Below are 21,783 nucleotides of genomic sequence, written 5' to 3' on the forward strand. Positions count from 1 at the left end.
AAATGGTGGTTGGATATGTGTCAGCATCCGCGGTCTTACCGGAACGCTGGGGCCGCGGGGCGGGCTTCACGGGCGGCCGGGCAGCGGCGGTGGAGGGCTGCGGCGCTGGGTTCAAGGGTACAGGCAGCGGTAATGGCGTTGAGGGGGTCCGCTCGTGGCGGCGGGATGCCGCTGCAGCAGCTCGCTCTCACTAAGCCGTTGCCTAGGAGACCAGGGGCAGTGAGCAGCATGTTGTCAGAAAAGGTCTGCATTACTGGGCGCCGCCATGTTGGAGACCAAGTTTCTGACATAATTCCTGTTCCTAGTTTTCCAGCCAATCCAGGGAGACTTCTTTCTATAAAAGGGGGCTGGTTTAGGACAGGGATGCCAGTGCTTCAAGTTACAACCCTGTTGTATGTGCTTTAGCCTGTGCTCCCAGGATTCCTGCTGTATTCTGGTACTTCTAACCCTGCTTTGCCAGTTCTCAGTTGCTGCTGCAGTTTTCCCGTTCCTAGCCTGCTGCTGCCCGTGGAGACGCTCTTGGAAAACCCGGTTCAGTAAGACCCTTTGGGCACGGACGACCCTGGGTCTCTTGCCTCGTCCTCCAAGCCACAGTCCGCAGATTCTTGCTTCCAGTCAAGTCCTCGAACCACCATTCACAGTCCTCAGCTCGTTATCTCCAGCTTCATCTTTCAAGCCACAGTCTACAGTTCTCAGTCTCCAGTCACGACCCAAACTACCGTCCACAGTTCTCAGCTCCTCTATCGCAGTTTCATCTCATAAGTCGCAGTCCACGGTTCTTGTCTTCAGCCTCGTTTTACTCTCACCCACAGTTCCACAGTTCTTTGTCTACGACCACGTTCTCAAGTCACCGTACATCCTTCATTGCTCCGTATCCCATGCAAAGGAACTATATCCAACCCCCTCATTTTGTTCTTCCCCAGCCTGCTACCTCCTTGGGCAAGTCTCAACTGCCGGATCCCCAAACTTTGCTAGACGTGACAGTAAGCACTGGCCAAATGGATTCGACGGGTGATCAGGCCTCAGGAGGAGATTCAACCGCAGATATCTGGTCTCGCTTAAGTAAGCAGGAGGCCACACAATCTCAAACTGTGCAGTTCATGCAGAGTATGTCCGAACGTCTCGATTCTCTCTGTGTTGCCATGACGGCTCCTCAAGTTCCTACAGCTGCTCCCACATTAGCAACTCCGGTTCCGCTTTCTCATGTGCCAGGTCCACTTCCACGGTTGCATTAGCCATCTCCCAGTAAATTTGATGGGAATCCAAAGCAATGCCGTGGGTTTCTTAACCAGTGTGAAATCCAGTTCGAACTACAGTCGGACAGTTTCCCATCAGCACGAACCAAAGTAGCCTATATAATTTCTTTACTTACTGGGCAAGCGTTGGAATGGGCGTCACCATTGTGGGAGAGGTCGGATCCAATCCTGTCTAACTACTCGGAGTTTGCAGCCGCCTTTCGAAGAATCTTCGACGAACCGGGCAGGACTTCTGCTGCCTCATTGGAGATCCTGCGCCTGCGTCAGGGCACGCGTACGTACGGTCAGTCAGTACGTGATCCAGTTTCGTACTCTCTCCTCTGAACTGAACTGGAATGAGGAGGCTCTCATCGCAGCTTTCTGGAGCGGTCTCTCCGAGAAGATCAAAGATGACCTCGCGACTCAGGACATACCTGATAAGTTGGATAAGTTAATTTCCCTATGCAATAAAATAAGAATTTACTTACCGATAATTCTATTTCTCGTAGTCCGTAGTGGATGCTGGGAACTCCGTAAGGACCATGGGGAATAGCGGCTCCGCAGGAGACTGGGCACAAAAGTAAAGCTTTAGGACTACCTGGTGTGCACTGGCTCTTCCCCCTATGACCCTCCTCCAAGCCTCAGTTAGGATACTGTGCCCGGACGAGCGTACACAATAAGGAAGGATTTTGAATCCCGGGTAAGACTCATACCAGCCACACCAATCACACCGTACAACCTGTGATCTGAACCCAGTTAACAGCATGATAACAGAGGAGCCTCTGAAAAGATGGCTCACAACAATAATAACCCGATTTTTGTAACAATAACTATGTACAAGTATTGCAGACAATCCGCACTTGGGATGGGCGCCCAGCATCCACTACGGACTACGAGAAATAGAATTATCGGTAAGTAAATTCTTATTTTCTCTGACGTCCTAGTGGATGCTGGGAACTCCGTAAGGACCATGGGGATTATACCAAAGCTCCCAAACGGGCGGGAGAGTGCGGATGACTCTGCAGCACCGAATGAGAGAACTCCAGGTCCTCCTCAGCCAAGGTATCAAATTTGTAGAATTTAGCAAACGTGTTTGCCCCTGACCAAGTAGCTGCTCGGCAAAGTTGTAAAGCCAAGACCCCTCGGGCAGCCGCCCAAGATGAGCCCACCTTCCTTGTGGAATGGGCTTTTACCGATTTTGGCTGTGGCAGGCCTGCCACAGAATGAGCAAGCTGAATTGTACTACAAATCCAACGAGCAATAGTCTGCTTAGAAGCAGGAGCACCCAGCTTGTTGGGTGCATACAGGATAAACAGCGAGTCAGATTTTCTGACTCCAGCCGTCCTGGAAACATATATTTTCAGGGCCCTGACTACGTCCAGCAACTTGGAGTCCTCCAAGTCCCTAGTAGCCGCAGGTACCACAATAGGCTGGTTCAAGTGAAACGCTGAAACCACCTTAGGGAGAAATTGAGGACGAGTCCTCAATTCTGCCCTGTCCGTATGAAGAATTAGGTAAGGGCTTTTATAGGATAAAGCCGCCAATTTGAGACACGCCTGGCTGAAGCCAGGGCCAACAGCATTACCACTTTCCATGTGAGATATTTTAAGTCCACAGTGGTGAGTGATTCAAACCAATGTGATTTTAGGAACCCCAAAACTACATTGAGATCCCAAGGTGCCACTGGAGGCACAAAAGGAGGCTGTATATGCAGTACCCCCTTGACAAACGTCTGAACTTCAGGAACTGAAGCCAGTTCTTTCTGGAAGAAAATCGACAGGGCCGAAATTTGAACCTTAATGGACCCTAATTTTAGGCCCATAGACAGTCCTGTTTGCAGGAAATGCAGGAAACGACCCAGTTGAAATTCCTCTGTAGGGGCCTTCCTGGCCTCGCACCACGCAACATATTTACGCCAAATACGGTGATAATGCTGTACGGTTACATCCTTCCTGGCTTTGATCAGGGTAGGGATGACTTCATCCGGAATGCCTTTTTCCTTCAGGATCCGGCGTTCAACCGCCATGCCGTCAAACGCAGCCGCGGTAAGTCTTGGAACAGACAGGGTCCCTGCTGGAGCAGGTCCCTTCTTAGAGGTAGAGGCCACGGGTCCTCTGTGAGCATCTCTTGAAGTTCCGGGTACCAAGTCCTTCTTGGCCAATCCGGAGCCACGAGTATAGTCCTTACTCCTCCTCTTCTTATGATTCTCAGTACCTTGGGTATGAGAGGCAGAGGAGGGAACACATACACTGACTGGTACACCCACGGTGTTACCAGAGCGTCCACAGCTATTGCCTGAGGGTCCCTTGACCTGGCGCAATACCTGTCTAGTTTTTTGTTGAGGCGGGACGCCATCATGTCCACCTTTGGTTTTTCCCAACGGTTCACAATCATGTGGAAGACTTCTGGGTGAAGTCCCCACTCTCCCGGGTGGAGGTCGTGTCTGCTGAGGAAGTCTGCTTCCCAGTTGTCCACTCCCGGAATGAACACTGCTGACAGTGCTATCACATGATTTTCCGCCCAGCGAAGAATCCTTGCAACTTCTGTCATTGCCCTCCTGCTTCTTGTGCCGCCCTGTCTGTTTACGTGGGCGACTGCCGTGATGTTGTCTGACTGGATCAGCACCGGCTGACCTTGAAGCAGAGGTCTTGCTAGGCTTAGATCATTGTAGATGGCCCTTAGCTCCAGGATATTTATGTGAAGTGATGTCTCCAGGCTTGACCACAAGCCCTGGAAATTTCTTCCCTGTGTGACTGCTCCCCAGCCTCTCAGGCTGGCATCCGTGGTCACCAGGAATCTGCGGCCCTCTAGAAGATGAGCACTCTGCAACCACCACAGGAGAGACACCCTTGTCCTTGGTGACAAGATTATCCGCTGATGCATCTGAAGCTGCGACCCGGACCATTTGTCTAGCAGATCCCACTGGAAGGTTCTTGCGTGGAATCTGCCGAATGGGATTGCATCTTTCCCAGGACCCTTGTGCATTGATGCACTGAGACTTGGCCTGGTTTTAGGAGATTTCTGACTAGTTCGGATAACTCCCTGGCTTTCTCCTCCGGGAGAAACACCTTTTTCTGGACTGTGTCCAGGATCATCCCTAGGAATAGAAGTCGTGTAGTCGGGATCAGCTGCGATTTTGGAATATTGAGAATCCAACCGTGCTGGCGCAGCACTATCTGAGATAGTGCTACTCCGACTTCCAACTGTTCCCTGGATCTTGCCCTTATCAGGAGATCGTCCAAGTAAGGGATAACTAAAACTCCCTTCCTTCGAAGGAGTATCATCATTTCGGCCATTACCTTGGTAAAAACCCGGGGTGCCGTGGACAATCCAAACGGCAGCGTCTGAAACTGATAGTGACAGTTCTGTACCACAAACCTGAGGTACCCTTGGTGAGAAGGGTAAATTGGGACATGTAGGTAAGCATCTTTGATGTCCAGAGACACCATATAGTCCCCTTCTTCCAGGTTTGCAATCACTGCTCTGAGTGCCTCCATCTTGAATTTGAACCTTTGTATGTAAGTGTTCAAGGATTTTAGGTTTAAAATTGGTCTCACCGAGCCGTCCGGCTTCGGTACCACAATAGTGTGGAATAGTACCCCTTTCCCTGTTGTAGGAGGGGTACCTTGATTATCACCTGCTGGGAATATAGCTTGTGAATGGCTTCCAATACTGCCTCCCTGTCTGAGGGAGACGTCGGTAAAGCAGACTTTAGAAAACGGGGGGAGACATCTCGAATTCCAATTTGTACCCCTGAGATACCACCTGAAGGATCCAGGGGTCCACTTGCGAGTGGGCCCACTGCGCCCTGAACTTCTTGAGACGGGCCCCCACCGTGCCTGAGTCCGCTTGTAAAGCCCCAGCGTCATGCTGAGGACTTTGCGGAGGCGGGAGAGGGCTTTTGTTCCTGGGAACTGGCTGTTTGTTGCAGCCTTTTTCCTCTCCCTCTGCCACGGGGCAGAAATGAGGCGCCTTTTGCCCGCTTGCCCTTATGGGGCCGAAAGGACTGCGCCTGATAATACGGCGTCTTCTTAGGTTGAGAAGCTACCTGGGGTAAAAATGTGGATTTTCCAGCAGTTGCCGTGGCTACCAGGTCTGATAGACCTACCCCAAATAACTCCTCCCCCTTATAAGGCAATACTTCCATGTGCCTTTTAGAATCCGCATCACCTGACCACTGTCGCGTCCATAAACCTCTTCTTGCAGAAATGGACAGCGCGCTAACTCTTGATGCCAGTCGGCAAATATCCATCTGTGCATCACGCATATATAGAAATGCATCCTTCAAATGCTCTATAGTCAGTAATATACTGTCCCTATCTAGGGTATCAATATTTTCAGTCAGGGAATCCGACCACGCCAGGCCCGCACTGCACATCCAGGCTGAGGCGATTGCTGGTCGCAGTATAACACCCGTATGAGTGTATATACATTTTAGGATATTCTCCAGCTTTCTATCGGCAGGTTCCTTTAGGGCGGCCGTATCAGGAGAGGGTAGTGCTACCTGTTTAGACAAGCGTGTGAGCGCTTTATCCACCCTAGGGGGTGTTTCCCAACGTGCCCTATCCTCTGGCGGGAAAGGGTACGATGCCAATAACCTTTTAGGAATTATCAGTTTTTTATCGGGGGAAACCCACGCCTCATCACACACTTCATTTAATTCCTCGGATACAGGAAAAACTACAGGCAGTTTTTTCTCACCAAACATAATACCCTTTTTAGTGGTACTTGTATTATCAGAGATATGCAATACATTTTTCATTGCTTCAATCATGTAACGTGTGACCCTAGTGGAAGTCACGTTTGTCTCCTCATCATCGACACTGGAGTCAGTATCCGTGTCTGTGTCTGCCATTTGAGGTAACGGGCGTTTTAAAGCCCCTGATGGCGTTTGAGACCCCTGGACAGGCACAAGCTGAGTAGCCGGCTGTCTCATGTCGTCAACTGTCTGTTGTAAAGAGCTGACACTGTCACGCAATTCCTTCCATAAGCTCATCCACTCAGGTGTCGACTCCCTAGGGGGTGACAACTCTATAATAGGCAATTGCTCCGCCTCCATCTCATTTTCCTCCTCAAACATGTCGACACAATCGTACCGACACACCGCACACACACAGGGAATGCTCTGATAGAGGACAGGACCCCACTAGCCCTTTGGGGAGACAGAGGGAGAGTATGCCAGCACACACCAGAGCGCTATATATAGACAGGAATACCACTATAAAATGTGCTTTTCCCTTTATAGCTGCTGTTAGTATTAAAACTGCGCCAAATTAGTGTCCCCCTCTCTTTTTTACCCTTTTCTGTAGTGCAGGACTGCAGGGGAGAGTCAGGGAGACGTCCTTCCAGCGGAGCTGTGATGGAAAATGGCGCCCGTGTGCTGAGGAGATAGGCTCCGCCCCCTTCTCGACGGCCTTTTCTCCCGCTTTTTGGTGAGTTCTGGCAGGGGTTAAAATACATCCATATAGCCCTGGGGGTTATATGTGGTGTATTTATGCCAGCCAAGGTGTTTACATTGCTGCTCAGGGCGCCCCCCCCTAGCGCCCTGCACCCTCAGTGACCGAAGTGTGAAGTGTGCCTGAGTAACAATGGCACACAGCTGCAGTGCTTTGCGCTACCTTGTTGAAGACTGATGTCTTCTGCCGCCGATTTTTCCGGACCTCTTCTTGCTTCTGGCTCTGTAAGGGGGCCGGCGGCGCGGCTCTGGGACCGAGCTCCGAGGCTGGGCCTGTGTTCGGTCCCTCTGGAGCTAATGGTGTCCAGTAGCCTAAGAAGCCCAAGCTGGCTGCAAGCAGGCAGGTACGCTTCTTCTCCCCTTAGTCCCTCGATGCAGTGAGCCTGTTGCCAGCAGGTCTCACTGAAAATAAAAAACCTAAAACTAAACTTTCACTAAGAAGCTCAGGAGAGCCCCTAGTGTGCACCCTTCTCGGCCGGGCACAAAAATCTAACTGAGGCTTGGAGGAGGGTCATAGGGGGAGGAGCCAGTGCACACCAGGTAGTCCTAAAGCTTTACTTTTGTGCCCAGTCTCCTGCGGAGCCGCTATTCCCCATGGTCCTTACGGAGTTCCCAGCATCCACTAGGACGTCAGAGAAATTAGACTTAAGATACAGAGAACGCTGTATGGAGAAATCACAGTCAGATCTTCCCAGGCCTCAAGTCGTTCCTCCACCAACACCATCAACTCCAACTACTGAGGAACCCATGCAGATCAATCGTTCCCGTCTTTCCAACGAGGAACGTCAGAGACTGCGACAAGGGACCTTATGCCTGTACTGTGGTGCATCTGATCATTTTGTTAAATCTTGTAGCCAACGTCCGGGAAACGCCCGCTCCTAGCTTGTGCCGGAGAGGTCAAGCTAGGAGAATTCTCAGAATTACTTGCCAAGAAAGAGTCAGTCTTGTTAACCCACCGGGAGCTTCCTTCTTCCTCTCTTCTCATCCCTGCACTACTCTACTCCGGAGGCGCCGAAAGTTTTATTACATCAGCTCTGGTCAAACGATCTGGGATACAAATGGTCCGTTTGGATCGTACCATCGCAATTACTGCTGTGGATGGAAGTCATATTCCTGAGGGAATTATCACTCTTCGTACAATTCCTCTTAAGATGAAGGTTGGAGCTCTTCATTCGGAAAACATCTCTTTCCTAGTAATTCCCAAAGCCTCTCACGTACTGATCCTAGGATTTCCATGGTTAAGTAGACACAATCCCCACATAGATTGGCAAACCATGGATGTTCTTTCCTGGGGACGAAACTGCTTCCAGCACTGTTTGCCCTCTGTAAGACCTCTCTGCTCTTCTAGTCCTTCCAGCCTCCCTGCAGAATACCAGGCCTTCCAAGATGTTTTTAGTAAGCATGGGGCGGACACCTTGCCTCCGCATCGCACTTGGGATTGTCCCATTGATCTGGTACCCGGCAAGACTCCTCCCCGAGGTCGAATCTACCCGCTCTCACTCCCTGAGACTCAGGCCATGTCGGAGTATATCCGGGAGAACTTGGAAAAATGGTTCATTAGGTCATCCACCTCTCCGGCTGGGGCGGGGTTTTTCTTTGTCAAAAAGAAGGATGGGGGTCTGCGGCCCTGTATTGACTATAGAGGTCTCAATGACATTACAATTAAGAACAGATATCCATTACCTCTAATTCCAGAACTGTTCGACCGTGTTAAAGGAGCTACTGTATTCACTAAGCTGGACTTACGGGGAGCCTACAACCTTATACGAATTCGCCCAGGTGACGAATGGAAGACGGCTTTTAATACCCGCGACGGCCACTACGAATATCTGGTAATGCCTTTCGGCCTATGTAACGCCCCAGCCGTCTTTCAAGAATTCGTTAATGAAATCTTCAGAGATCTCCTCTATGACTGCTTGGTGGTTTACTTGGATGACATCCTCATTTTTTCTAGGGATCTGAAGACCCATCGAGAACAAGTCAAAGAAGTTCTAACTCGTTTACGGAGGAATCAACTATTTTGTAAGCTCGAAAAGTGCACCTTCGAAGTACCCACGATTCCATTCCTCGGTTACATCCTTTCAGGGCAGAAATTGCAGATGGATCCCGCTAAAGTCCAAGCGATTCAGGATTGGTCGCTTCCAGCTTCCCTTAAGGGAGTTCAAAGTTTCCTGGGGTTCGCTAACTTCTACCGAAGATTCATTCAGAATTATTCCTCTGTCATAGCCCCCATAACAGCATTAACCAGGAAAGGAGCCGATCCAGCCAAATGGTCTCCAGAGGCTTTAGAAGCCTTTTCATCGTTAAAGAAGGCCTTCATGACCGCTCCTGTTCTTCGACAACCTGATCTCAGTCGTCCGTTCCTGGTGGAAGTGATGCCTCCACGGTAGGAGTGGGAGCAGTTTTATCTCAGCTCTTCGAGGACAAGAAAGTCCATCCTTGTGCGTTCTTCTCGCGAAGATTCTCCCCCGCTGAGCAGAATTACCGTATATACTCGAGTATAAGTCGACCCGAATATAAGCCGAGGCACCTAATTTTACCACAAAAAACTGGGAAAAATTACTGACTCTAGTATAAGCCTAGGGTGGGAAATGCACGGTGCCAGGGGTTTTCATGCTCAGGGTGTCATGCTCGTTGCCTGGGATTTTATGCGGTAGGTGTTATGCTTGTTGCCAGGGGGTAATGTTTGTTTCTAGGGTTGTGCCCCCAGTGCCACATATACCCCCAGTGACAGATAAAAACATGCCCCCGTTGCTTTGCCCCCAGTAGTTATGCCCCTTCTTTGCCCCCAGTATTGTGCCCCCTCTTTCATTGCCCACAGTAGTTATGACCCCTCTTTCTTTGCCCCCAGTAGTTGTTGTGCCCCCTTTCTTTGCCCCCAGTAGTTGTTGTGCCCCCTTTCTTTGCCCCCAGTAGTTGTTGTGCCCCCTTTGTTTGCCCCCTGTTACTGTGCCCCCTTTGCAGCTTACAAACATAAACACACACTAAAACAATACTTACCACTGCCCCGCTCCTGCTTCCCGACCGCTGCTGCGCTGCTCCGCTCCGTCTGGCCGCCGCTCCATCTGTTCATCCGCTCCGTCTGGCCGCCGCTCCATCTGGATCCCCGCTCCGTCTGGCCGCCGCTCCATCTGGATCCCCGCTCCGTCTGGTCGCCGCTCCGTCTGGCCGCCCGCGCCGGCGCCCGCTTCCCGGCACCCGATCATCTCTATGGGAGAGACGTCATGACGTCTCTCCCATAGCAACGCCGCACAGACACTAGAGGTCAATAATGACCTCTAGTGTCTGTCCCTGGAGCCGGCTGCAGCGGACGCCCACACAGCCCACGGCGTCTGCTGCAGCCGTTGACTCGAGTATAAGCCGAGGGGGGCTTTTTCAGCATAGAAAACTGTGCTGAAAAAGTCGGCTTATACTCGAGTATATACGGTACGTTATTGGGGAACAAGAATTACTAGCAATTAAGTTAGCCTTTGAGGAGTGGAGGTATTTGTTGGAGGGAGCTCAGCATCCAATCTCGGTAACCACGGATCATAAAAACCTCCTGTATCTACAGTCAGCCCGATGTCTGAATCCACGTCAAGCAAGATGGGCACTCTACTTTACCCGTTTCAACTTTAAACTTAGTTACCGCCCAGGGTCCCTCAACAAAAAGGCAGATGCATTATCTCGTTCCTTGAGTTCTGAAGAACCCTCTGACCGTTCAAAAGAACAATACATCTTAGACTCAACCTCTTTTTCAGCAACCAATACCTCTCCACTTCCTCCTCCAGGAAAGATCTTCGTTGCTCCAAATCTTCGCAAGAGACTGCTTACATGGGCTCACTCCTCCTCCTTCATGGGCCATGCGGGTGATCATAAAACGCTCAAATTCATTCAGCGCTCCTACTGGTGGCCTTATCTCAGGACTGATGTACAGGAATTCGTGGCTGCCTCTCCAAAGTGTGCTCAGCATAAAAGTCCTAAAGGTCCTCCAGCCGGGTTACTTCATCCGCTACCTGTGCCGCAAAGACCATGGACACATATTTCTATGGACTTTATTACCGATTTGCCTGTGTCTGGCGGACGGAACACCGTATGGGTCATAGTTGATCGATTTTCTAAAATGGCACACTTTGTTCCCCTGGCCAGTCTTCCATCAGCATCCCAGCTGGCAAAATTATTCATAGCAGAGATTTTTCGTCTCCATGGATTACCGCAGGAAATCGTATCTGATAGAGGTCCCCAGTTTGTGGCCAAGTTTTGGAGATCCCTATGTTCTGCTCTTGGCGTGAAATTGAATTTCTCCTCAGGATATCATCCTCAAACGGATGGTCAAACAGAAAGAGTGAACCAGGACCTGGAGACATTTCTGCGTTTATTCATGTCCTCCTCTCAGGACGACTGGCTGGACTTCCTCCCATTTGCAGAATTTGCCCATAACAATCTTTATCACTCTGCCACAAAATCTTCTCCATTTTTCATTAATTATGGTTATCATCCGAAAGTTCCTGACTTCCAACTTCTGCCTACACTCGAGGTTCCTGCCGCAGAGTCAATACTTCGACAATTTACTGAAACCTGGAAGCAAATTCACAAGGCCTTGCTCAAGACATCCAAGAAGTATAAGACCTACGCAGATCTAAAGCGAAAAGAGGTAACAAGTCTTAAAGTGGGAGATCGGGTTTGGGTTTCCACACGTAACCTAAGATTGAAGGTTCCTACTAAGAAGTATGCTCCCAGGTTTATTGGGCCCTACCCAATCGAAAGAGTTTTGAATCCTGTGGCTTACAAGGTGAAGTTACCTCCACATTTAAGAATCCCTAACGCTTTTCATATTTCTCTCTTAAAACCGTTGGTACTCAATCGATTCAGAGCTGCTCTACCTAAATCACCCAAGATCCAGTCAACACAAGGAGACGAATTTGAGATTCATAAGATCCTCGACTCCCGCAAACGATATGGTCGCCTCCAGTACCTAGTTGATTGGAAGGGATATGGACCTGAGGAAAGGTCCTGGGTAGAGGCAGAGGACGTCCATGCCCCAAGACTACTTCGGACATTTCATGCCAAATTTCCAGCTAAACCTTATAGGTGTCCGGAGTCCACCCGCAAAGGGGGGGGGGGGGGTACTGTCAGCGTCCGGGGTCTTACCGGAACGCTGGGGCCGCGGGGCGGGCTTCACGGGCGGACGGGCAGCGGCTGCGGAGGGCTGCGGCGCTGGGTTCAAGGGTACAGGCAGCGGTAATGGCGTTGAGGGGGTCCGCTCGTGGCGGCGGGACGCCGCTGCAGCAGCTCGCTCTCGCTAAGCCATTGCCTAGGAGACCAGGGGCAGTGAGCAGCATGTTGTCAGAAAAGGTCTGCATTACTGGGCGCCGCCATGTCGGAGACCAAGTTTCTGACATAATTCCTGTTCCTAGTTTTCCACCCAATCCAGGGAGACTTCTTCCTATAAAAGGGGGCTGGTTTAGGACAGGGATGCCAGTGCTTCAAGTTACAACCCTGTTGTAGGTGCTTTAGCCTGTGCTCCCAGGATTCCTGCTGTATTCTGGTACTTCTAACCCTGCTTTGCCAGTTCTCAGTTGCTGCTGCAGTTTTCCCGTTCCTAGCCTGCTGCTGCCCGTGGAGACGCTCTTGGAAAACCCGGTTCAGTAAGACCCTTTGGGCACGGACGACCCCGGGTCTCTTGACTTGTCCTCCAAGCCACAGTCCGCAGATTCTTGCTTCCAGCCAAGTCCTCGAACCACCATTCACAGTCCTCAGCTCGTTATCTCCAGCTTCATCTTTCAAGCCACAGTCTACAGTTCTGTCTCCAGTCACGACCCAAACTACCGTCCACAGTTCTCAGCTCCTCTATCGCAGTTTCATCTCATAAGTCGCAGTCCACGGTTCTTGTCTTCAGCCTCGTTTTACTCTCACCCACAGTTCCACAGTTCTTTGTATACGACCACGTTCTCAAGTCACCGTACATCCTTCATTGCTCCGTATCCCGTGCAAAGGAATTATATCCAACCCCCTCATTTTGTTCTTCCCCAGCCTGCTACCTTCTTGGGCAAGTCTCAACTGCCGGATCCCCAAACTTTGCTAGACGTGACAGATATGTAGAACACCTTCAAGAAGGTTTGAACTTCCGGAATATTGGCCATTGTTTCTGGAAGAAAAACGGACAAAGCTCAAATCTGCACTTTAAGGGAACCTAGACGCAGGCCCATGTCCACACCTGCTTGCAGGAAGTGCAAGAAACGTCCCAGATAAAAATCGATAATTAAAACACTTCACACCAAGAAACATATTTCTTCCATATGTGACTAATGTTTCGACGTGACCGCCTTCCTGGCTTGAATAATTGTAGAAACAACCTTGCCTGGGATCCCTTCCCTGGCTAAAATATTCCTTTCAACTTCCATGCCGATAAACGCAGCCAAGGTAAGTCGGGATAGACGAACGGCCCTTGTTGAAGAAGATCTTCCCGTAGTGACCTGGAACAATAACGCCGAAGCTTCTTGTTGAGACGAGAGGCCATCATGTCTATTTGGGGTAATCCCCAAAGATCTGTTATTTCCTTGGCTGACAGCGCTAACGCGTGCTTTTCTGTCCAGAGGAGGATTCTTGTCACCTCTGACATTGCCGCTCTGCTCTTCGTTCTGCCCTGTCGGTTTATGTAAGCCACTGTTGTTACGTTGTCCGACTGAACTTGAATGGCCCGATTTCTTAGAAGAGGGGCCGCCTTAAGAAGACCGTTGTAGACGGCTCTTAGTTCCAGGATGCTGATGAGCAGGCAGGCATCCAGGCTTGACCACCGTCCTTGAGTGACTGCTCCCCAGCCCCGAAGGCTCGCATGCGTGGTTAGAAGGACACAGTCCTGAATCCCGAACCTGCGGCCCTCTAGAAGGTGAGGCAAGTGGAGCCACCAGAGGAGTGAAATCCTTGCATTTGGCGACAGACAAATTCTCTGGTGCATGTGGAGATGAGATCCCGACCACTTGTCCAGGAGATCTAGTTGGAAGGTCCGAGCGTGGAACCTCCCGTACTGGAGAGCCTCGTAAGAAGCCACCATCTTTCCCAATAGGCAAATGCATTGATGAACCGACACCCGGGCTGGCTTCAGGACATCCCGGACCATAGTTTGTATCACCAACGCCTTTTCCTGCGGAAGAAACACCTTTTGCACTTCCGTGTTCAGGATCATTCCCAGAAATGATAACCTCTGGGTTGGTTCCAAATGTGACTTTGGAAGGTTCAGAATCCAACCATGACTCTTGAGGAGGTGTGTTGTGAGAACAATGGATTGCAGCAGCTTCTCCTTGGACGATGCCTTTATCAGCAGATCGTCCAGATATGGAATAATGTTCACACCCTGTTTGCGGAGGAGAATAATCATTTATGCCATCATCTTGGTAAACACCCTTGGTGCCGTGGAGAGGCCGAATGGCAGGGCCTGGAACTGGAAATGACAGTCCAGCAATGCGAAACGGAGATAAGCCTGATGCGGCAGCCAGATCGGAATGTGAAGGTACACATCCTTGCTATCCAGAGATACCAGGAACTCCCCCTCTTCCAGACCTGATATCACCGCCCTGAGAGACTCCATCTTGAACTTGAACTCCTTTATAAAGGGGTTCAATGATTTTAGGTTCAGAATCGGCCTGACCGAACCATACGGTTTTGGTACCACGAAAAGGTTCGAATAGTATCCTTTTGTCCTGCATGTGAGGTGGTACTGGTACAATGACTTGTGCCTACACCAGTTTTTGGACAGCGTCCTGTACTACAGTGCTGTCTGCCAACAGAGTTGGCAAGCCTTATTTGAAAAAACGATGAGGAGGGAGACTTTTAAATTCCAGCCTGTATCCCTGGGATACAATATCTATCACCCAGGTAACCAGGCCGGACGATACCCAGACGTGACTGAAGCGTCTGAGTCTGGCTCCCACTGGCCCTATCTCCAGGCTTTTGCTCCTGGGAACCTGCAGCCGCAGGATTCTTGGACTTAACTCGACCTCCCCGAAAGAAGGTATTGGGCGTTCTGGCATTTCTAGGCCGAAAGGACTGCATTGCAGATGAAGAGAAGGACTTCTTCGGAGCAGGTGCTGCTGAGGGAAGAAACAGAGACTTACCCGCTGTAGCCATGGATATCCACGCATCTAGCACTTCCTCAAAGAGAGCCTGACCTGTATAGAGTAGGGCCGCCATACTTTTCCTGGATTCCGCGTCGGCCGACCACTGGCGCAGCCACAGTCCCAGACGAGCTGAAACAGACATGGAAGATATTCCTGCAGCCATGGAACCCAGGACTTTCATGGATTCTACCATAAAACCTGCTGAATCATGTATGTTGCGTAAATATAAAGCAACTTCATCCCTTTCCATTGTTTCCAAATCCTCAAGTAAGGTAGCCGACCACTTTACTATAGCCTTTGCAATCCATGCAGTAGCAATAGTGGGATGTAATATGGCCCCTGAAGCAGTGTACATTGATTTAAGCATGTTAATCAATTTTTGTGTCAGCCGGCTCCTTTAAGGCGGTAGATCCTGGAACAGGAAAAACCACCTTCTTTGAGAGTCTGGACACAGATGCGTCAACAATCGGCGGGTTTTCCCATTTTTTCCTACCCTCTTCAGGGAAAGGAAACGCCACCAGCATCCTTTTAGGGACCTGGAATTTTTTCTCAGGGTTTACCCATGCTTTTTCAAATATAGCATTCAATTCCTTTGACGCAGGGAAGGTTAGCGAGGCTTTCTTATTTTCAGTGAAAAAAGTCTCCTCAACCTGCTCAGGTGTGGTATCATTAACATTCAACACATCCCTGATAGCCTCTATCAACAATTGCACCCCCCTTTGCATGAGATGCGGACCCCCGCAACACATACCCATCACCGTCTGTGGTGTCAGAATCGGTATCCGTGTCGTCTTGTGTGACACGCACAAGCGCACGTTTGTGGGGGTATATATCGGGGAGTCCTGAGGTACCAGAACCTAGCCATACTGCCCTAGAGCTCTGTAATACCTGGGTGGCAGATTTATTACTTCCAACCCTGTCAGAAATCTGAGAAATCCAAGATTTGATAGAGGAAAACCACTCTGGTTCCCTTGCAGGTATCTGAGCTAAACCAGTGCTATCCTGAGTACATGGAATGGGATCATCCTGGGAGGATAAATCCTCAGCAGCATATGACACAGTGTCCCTGGACATAGCTAAAGGAGACCACCAAACACTACACACACACACACACACACACACAGGTGGGGGCAGACAGAGTTCCCCCCCCAAGAATGGCAAGAGAGACACAGAGATTGGAGCCAACCCACACACAGCGCTTTCAGCAAAGGTAGACCACTTGTCAGCGCTGACTGTGCACCTTAATAGGATACACAGTCGTTTTACAGCCTCCCCTCCCTTCTACAACCCCCTGGTACCGTGTACAGATAGCTGGAGTTGCTGTGGAGGGACCTGTTCTTCCTCTCAGCGCTGTGCAGGCAGGAAAATGGCGCTGGAACGCTGCTGGGTCCGCTGAGAAGCTCCGCCCCCTTAATGGCACTGTCTTCCCGCTCTTCAAGGATTATACTGGCCTGTGGAAAAATGTGCTGGCTGAGATCCGCGGACCCCGACAGACTTCTGGACAAGTGTGGGGGTAAGCGCTATCCCAGGGCGCCCCAAACAGCGCCGTAACATGTGCCTCTGAGCCTTCCCAGGAGAAAATTTAGTACTGCGCTCCCTCCCCGTTGCCGCCATCTTCACACCGGCCCCCCGCTTGCTAGAGGGGTCGATGTCTCACTCACCACATCTTCAGCTCTCTAAGGGGTTGGCGGCATGCTGCTGGGGTGAGCGGTCCCCTGTGGCAGAGAACGATCAGACCCCTCTGGAGCTCAGTACCCAGTCAGCGGAGACAGTGGCTCAAACCCCGCAGGGCGGACACTGCTCCCCCCCCCCCCCCTTAGTCCCTCGCTGCAGGGAGGCTGTTGCCAGCAGCCTCCCTGTAAAATAATAAACTCTATAAATAAACTTTCCCAGGAAAGCTCTGTAGAGCTGCCATAGCTGTTACCGGCTCTGCCGGGCACATTTTCTAAACTGAGTCTGGTAGGAGGGGCATAGAGGGAGGAGCCAGCCCACACACTCAAACTCTTAAAGTGCCAATGGCTCCTGGTGGTCCCATCTATACCCCATGGTACTAATGTGGACCCCAGAATCCTCTAGGACGTAAGAGAAATAAAAAAACTCTCAATTAAGACAAGGGGGTAGCACTCTGGAGCATACACACACACACACACACACGATACTTACCAGTTTCCAAAGCCACAATCCATTACAGCCTCTAGAAGAGCCATTTCCTCCTGTGCTGTCCAGCTGGGATCAAGAACTGGAAAATCAGAAGTCTATGAAAAACAGGCAAATAAAATGTTATCAAATCAATGCTTAAAATTTTATTTGTTATTTTTTAAATATATATCTCCAGTTCCCTGAAGAAAGCTACAGAATTTGAAATACACTGGAAAAAGCATAACGATTTATGACAGTCTGAGCACTAATAAGAACTATTTGCAGATAAGAGAATTACCTCGACCACTGCAGTGCATCAGTAGTCCATCCACTTTTTCCCTAACCACCAGAAAAGTTATAAATACACACATACAAGATCTAAACAGTAAAGACTTTAAAGATAGCAATAGCAATATTGCGAGGCAATGCATAAAGAACAAAGACCATAAATAAGAGTATGTGTTACAGATACTGTATAAAAAGACAAATATATGTATAAAACAATACAACAGGGTACCAAAGAACAGTAATAGTAAAACAAAATGAATTAACTGTGCAAGTGCAGGCACCCACGGGACATATATATCCCTTAGGAAGAGGAACGCTCCAACAGCATGTCATTTCTGCTTGTACCGAGTACACCACAGGGGAAAATTGTAATAGAGAAAAATAATGGAATTGGGGTCCAAGGTGTGGGGCAGGTATATTGGGGTGCTTTATCAGTGGGACAAGTGTTTTTAGACTTGCAGGTGGGAGTAGTCTATTTCCACATTTTTTTTTAACCCCACATTTTATTTTAGCACTTACTTCGATGAAAAAAAAAATAGCTTTCTAGAATTGTTAAATTTTTCAAGAAATGTATATACAGTAACAACCATTTGACCCAATTTACTTTTATCCGATGTTAGTTCAGTTTTTTACTATTCACTTTCGGCAACAATTTTTGCAGTAATCCTGTTTTTTGCAAATTTGCAAAAAAGCCACAAAAACGGCAGTAGCAGTAAATTACCACAATTTCACGGCTAACTGAAAACAGCCTTGTAAGGGGCATAGATTGTAAAATATAAGAGTACAATGCTCCCATACCACGTTATGCTCTAAAAGTAATCCTGTCTTTCAGACATTGCACCTGCTGTGTATATGCAGAAATGCTTCAGTGTAATTATTAAACACTACAAAATTGGGAGGGATCTGAATAAAACCTGTAACAACTGTTGATGAAACCGCATAGCACATGGGAGACTATACCTAAAGCTCACAGACTAACTGAATGATAAAAGCTGCTTTGTAAACCTCTCACCAGCACAATAAAGTCTAGAGAACAGTATGAGAAAATGTACATGGATAATCGATAGTTGTGTAAAAAAGTACAAAGAACATGCTGAAAAGGAGACTTATTTCAGGCATCAAATGGAATGCTCAATGGAAGAATTTTTTGTATGAATTTAGTGTAGGCGTTGAGATGTTTTCCATAAACTAGGCTAGGTCTTTAAAACAATAGGGAAAAAAAAAAACCCAAAAAAACAAAAAAAAAAACACAACTAGGGTGCGATGGGCTTGGATAAATTTTTCTGACTGTCATTTACAAATAAGGAGAAGAAATTAATTGTAAATACCATGATCTCATAATTGTGATCACTCTGGTGTTTCTTATACTCAAATCCTCTTGAGAAGCACTGAAAAAGAAAAAGAAAAGACTGTTTATAAGGTCATCAATAAAATAAATACAATATGAGCATTAACCTGGAGAATGCATAAGGAAGTGATAAACCAGTGATAAAAGCAAGGTGATAAATGCACCAGCCAGTCAGCTGCTGTCAATTTGCATATTGGAGGTGATTGGCTGGTGCGTTTATCACCTTGCACTTATCACTGGTTTATCACTTCCTTATGCCTTCTCCAGGTTAATACATCTGCCCTATTGTGTTTGGTAAATGACTCTAATTCATGATATTGAGCCTAATTCAGAGTTGATTGCAGCAGCAAAATTGTTCGCAGTTGGGCAAAACCATGTGCACTGCAGCGGGGTGGGCAGATATAACGTGTAGAGAGAGTTCGATTTGGGTGGGGTGTGTTCAAACTGAAATCTAAATTGCAGCGTAAAATAAAGCAGCCAGTATTTACCCTGCACAGAAACAAAATAACCCACCCAAACCTAACTCTCTGCAAATGTTATATCTACCACACCTGCAGTGCACATGGTTTGCCCAAATGCTAACAAATTTGCTGCTGCGATCAACTCCGAATTACCCCCATTGATTAAATGGTGTTGGGTATGAAAACACTACGGCTGGGATTGCGGCGGCCAGAATACCGGCTGCAGCATCCCGATGTGTGTAATCCCCACAGGGAAAAGGGAAGTATACTTACCTTTCTCCAATGGTCCCCTAACCCTCTCTACCCGCAGCCTAGATCTAACCCTCCCTGGGGACACCTAAACCTAACACCACCCTCCCAAAGCTTACCTCTCCGGCGGGCCGGCGAAAGTGCGTTCAAGATTCTGGCATCGGTAATATGCACCTTGTCGGGATTCCGGCGCCGGCATTTTGAGACGTGTCGAGATATCAGCATCGTCATTTTGCTGGGATCCCGACCGGATCCCGATCAAATCTTAATCTTATTTGTATGTACTCAGTCACATATGGTAGTTTTTTTTTTTTTTAAAGGTACACCAATCCCATTTTTCATTTGCAAAGAGTTGAGAGTTATGGTAGACTTACCGTTAACTCTCTTTCTGCAAGGTACATTGGGTTCCACAGGGAAACATCGGGGGGTGTAGAGTGGATCTTGATCCAGAAGCACCAACAGGCTAAAGCTTCAGGTTGTCCCAGGTTGCATTGGGGCCTCCTCTATAACCCCGCCTCCAGGCACTGAGCTCAGTTTCGTTAATCAGTCCAATGCAGGAGCAGGTAAAAGAGAAGGCAGATGTTAGTCACATAGAACCATATTCTCACAACAGGAGAAGGTACCAGCGGCTACTGCATGCAAACCCATAGAAGCTAGGTGCGTCAGGGTGGGGGCCCTGCGGAACCCAATATACCTCGCACAAAGAGTGCTAACAATGGTAAGTCTACCATAGCTCTCCTTTTCTGCAGTAGGTTACATTGGTTTCCACAGGAAAACATCGGGGATGTCCTAAAGCAGTTCCTCAAGGGAGGGATCGCGCCTTAGTGGGTATGAGAACCCGGCGTCCAAAGGAAGAATCCTGGGTGGCGGAAGTATCAAAGGCATAGAACCTAATCAACGTGTTCAGAAGACCACATAGCCGCCTTGAACAATTGTTCAATGGACGCGCTACGGCGGGCCACCCAAGAAGGTCCAACAGACAGAGTAGAATGGGCTTTAATAGCAGCAGGAGCTGGGAGTCCAGCCAGCGCATAAGCTTGTGCAATCACCATTCCAATCCATCTGGCCAAGGTTTGCTTATTCGCAGGCCAGCCACATTTGTGGAAACCAAAAACGACAGAGAATTAGACCTCCCGATAGAGGCAGTCCTCTTCACATAGATACGGAGAGCCCTAACCACATCCAAAGAACGTTGTTTGGGGTCCAAATCCTAGAAGATAAAGGCCGGAACCACAATCTCTTGGTTAAGGTGAAAAGATGACACCAACTTAAGTAAATAACCTGTGCGAGTTCATAGAACTGCCCGGTCAGGGTGAAATATCAAAAAGGGTGGACGACAGGAGAGAGAACCTGAGTCCGACACCCGTCTTGCAAAGGCAATAGCAAGCAAGAACATGACCTTGGCCGTGAGCCATTTAAGGTCCATCGATTCAAGAGGTTCGGATGGAGACTCTTGCAGGGAACGCAGTACAACAGACAGATCCCATGGAGCCACATAGGGAGGCTGAATCTGCAATACACCCTGAGTGAATGTATGAACATCAGGTATAGACGCAATTTTTCTCTGAAACCATACCGACAAGGCAGATATGTGAAACTTGAGGGAGGCCAGGCGAAGGCCTAAGTCCAGGCCTCATTGCAGAAAAGCCAGAATTCTGGAAGTTCTGAATCTGTATGCATTATAATTCTTATCAGTACACCAGGTGAAGTAAGAATTCCAGACACTGTAATAAATTTGGGCAGATGCCAGTTTGCGGGCCTTCAACATAGTTCGGATAACTGCCTCTAAGAATCCTTTGGCCCTCAGGAATGATGCTTCAAGAGCCACGCTGTCAAAGCCAGTCCTGGCCAGGTCTGGGTAAAGACAAGGGCCCTGTACGAGGAGGTCTGGGCATTGAGGAAGTAGAAGGGAATGCTCTGTCAACAGACCCTGCAGGTCTGAGAACCAATGCCATCTGGGCCACGCCGGAGCAACTAGAAGTAGTACTCCTCCTTCTTGTTTGAACTTCCATAGTACCCTGGGCAGGAGTGACACTGGAGGGAACACATAGGGCAGCCGAAAGTACCATGGAACTGTCAGTGCGTCCACGAACGCTGCTTGAGGATCCCTGGTCCTTGATCCGAAGAAAGGAACCTTGTGATTGTATAGTGATGCCATGAGGGCTACGTCCGGTGGGCCCCACCTGTCCATTAGGAGTTGAAAGACTTCTGGATGAAAACTCCACTCTCCGGCGTGCACGTCCTGGAAACTGAGGAAGTCCGCTTCCCAGTTGAGGACACCCAGAATGATTGTATGCCACCGTGGTGGCATTGTTTGATCGTACTTAAACAGGCCTATTCTGTACTAGAGGCAGGGCGAGAGATTTGAACATTGCATTGAACATTGCCCTCAGCTCTAGAATGTTTATCGGGAGGACTGATTCCTCCTTGGTGCAGGGAACCTGAAAAAGAGTGTTGCTCCAACATCGCTCCCCATCCCTTCAGACTGGCGCCCGTTGTTAGCAGGACCCAG

General features: G+C 49.0%; 1 protein-coding gene across 1 annotated transcript in view; it reads right to left on the reverse strand.

The window, feature by feature from the left end:
- Positions 1-21,783, reverse strand: part of TADA2A (transcriptional adaptor 2A) — a 305,603-nt gene that overhangs the window by 260,952 nt on the left and 22,868 nt on the right. The window contains exons 3-4 of the mRNA XM_063954828.1: positions 18,542-18,601; positions 16,950-17,041 (exon numbers count right to left, since the gene is read on the reverse strand). Coding sequence (XP_063810898.1) covers positions 16,950-17,041; positions 18,542-18,601 — 152 coding nt within the window. The remainder of the gene's footprint in view (positions 1-16,949; positions 17,042-18,541; positions 18,602-21,783) is intronic.

Source organism: Pseudophryne corroboree, chromosome 2 (assembly GCF_028390025.1).
Source record: "Pseudophryne corroboree isolate aPseCor3 chromosome 2, aPseCor3.hap2, whole genome shotgun sequence".
Classification (NCBI taxonomy): domain Eukaryota; kingdom Metazoa; phylum Chordata; class Amphibia; order Anura; family Myobatrachidae; genus Pseudophryne; species Pseudophryne corroboree.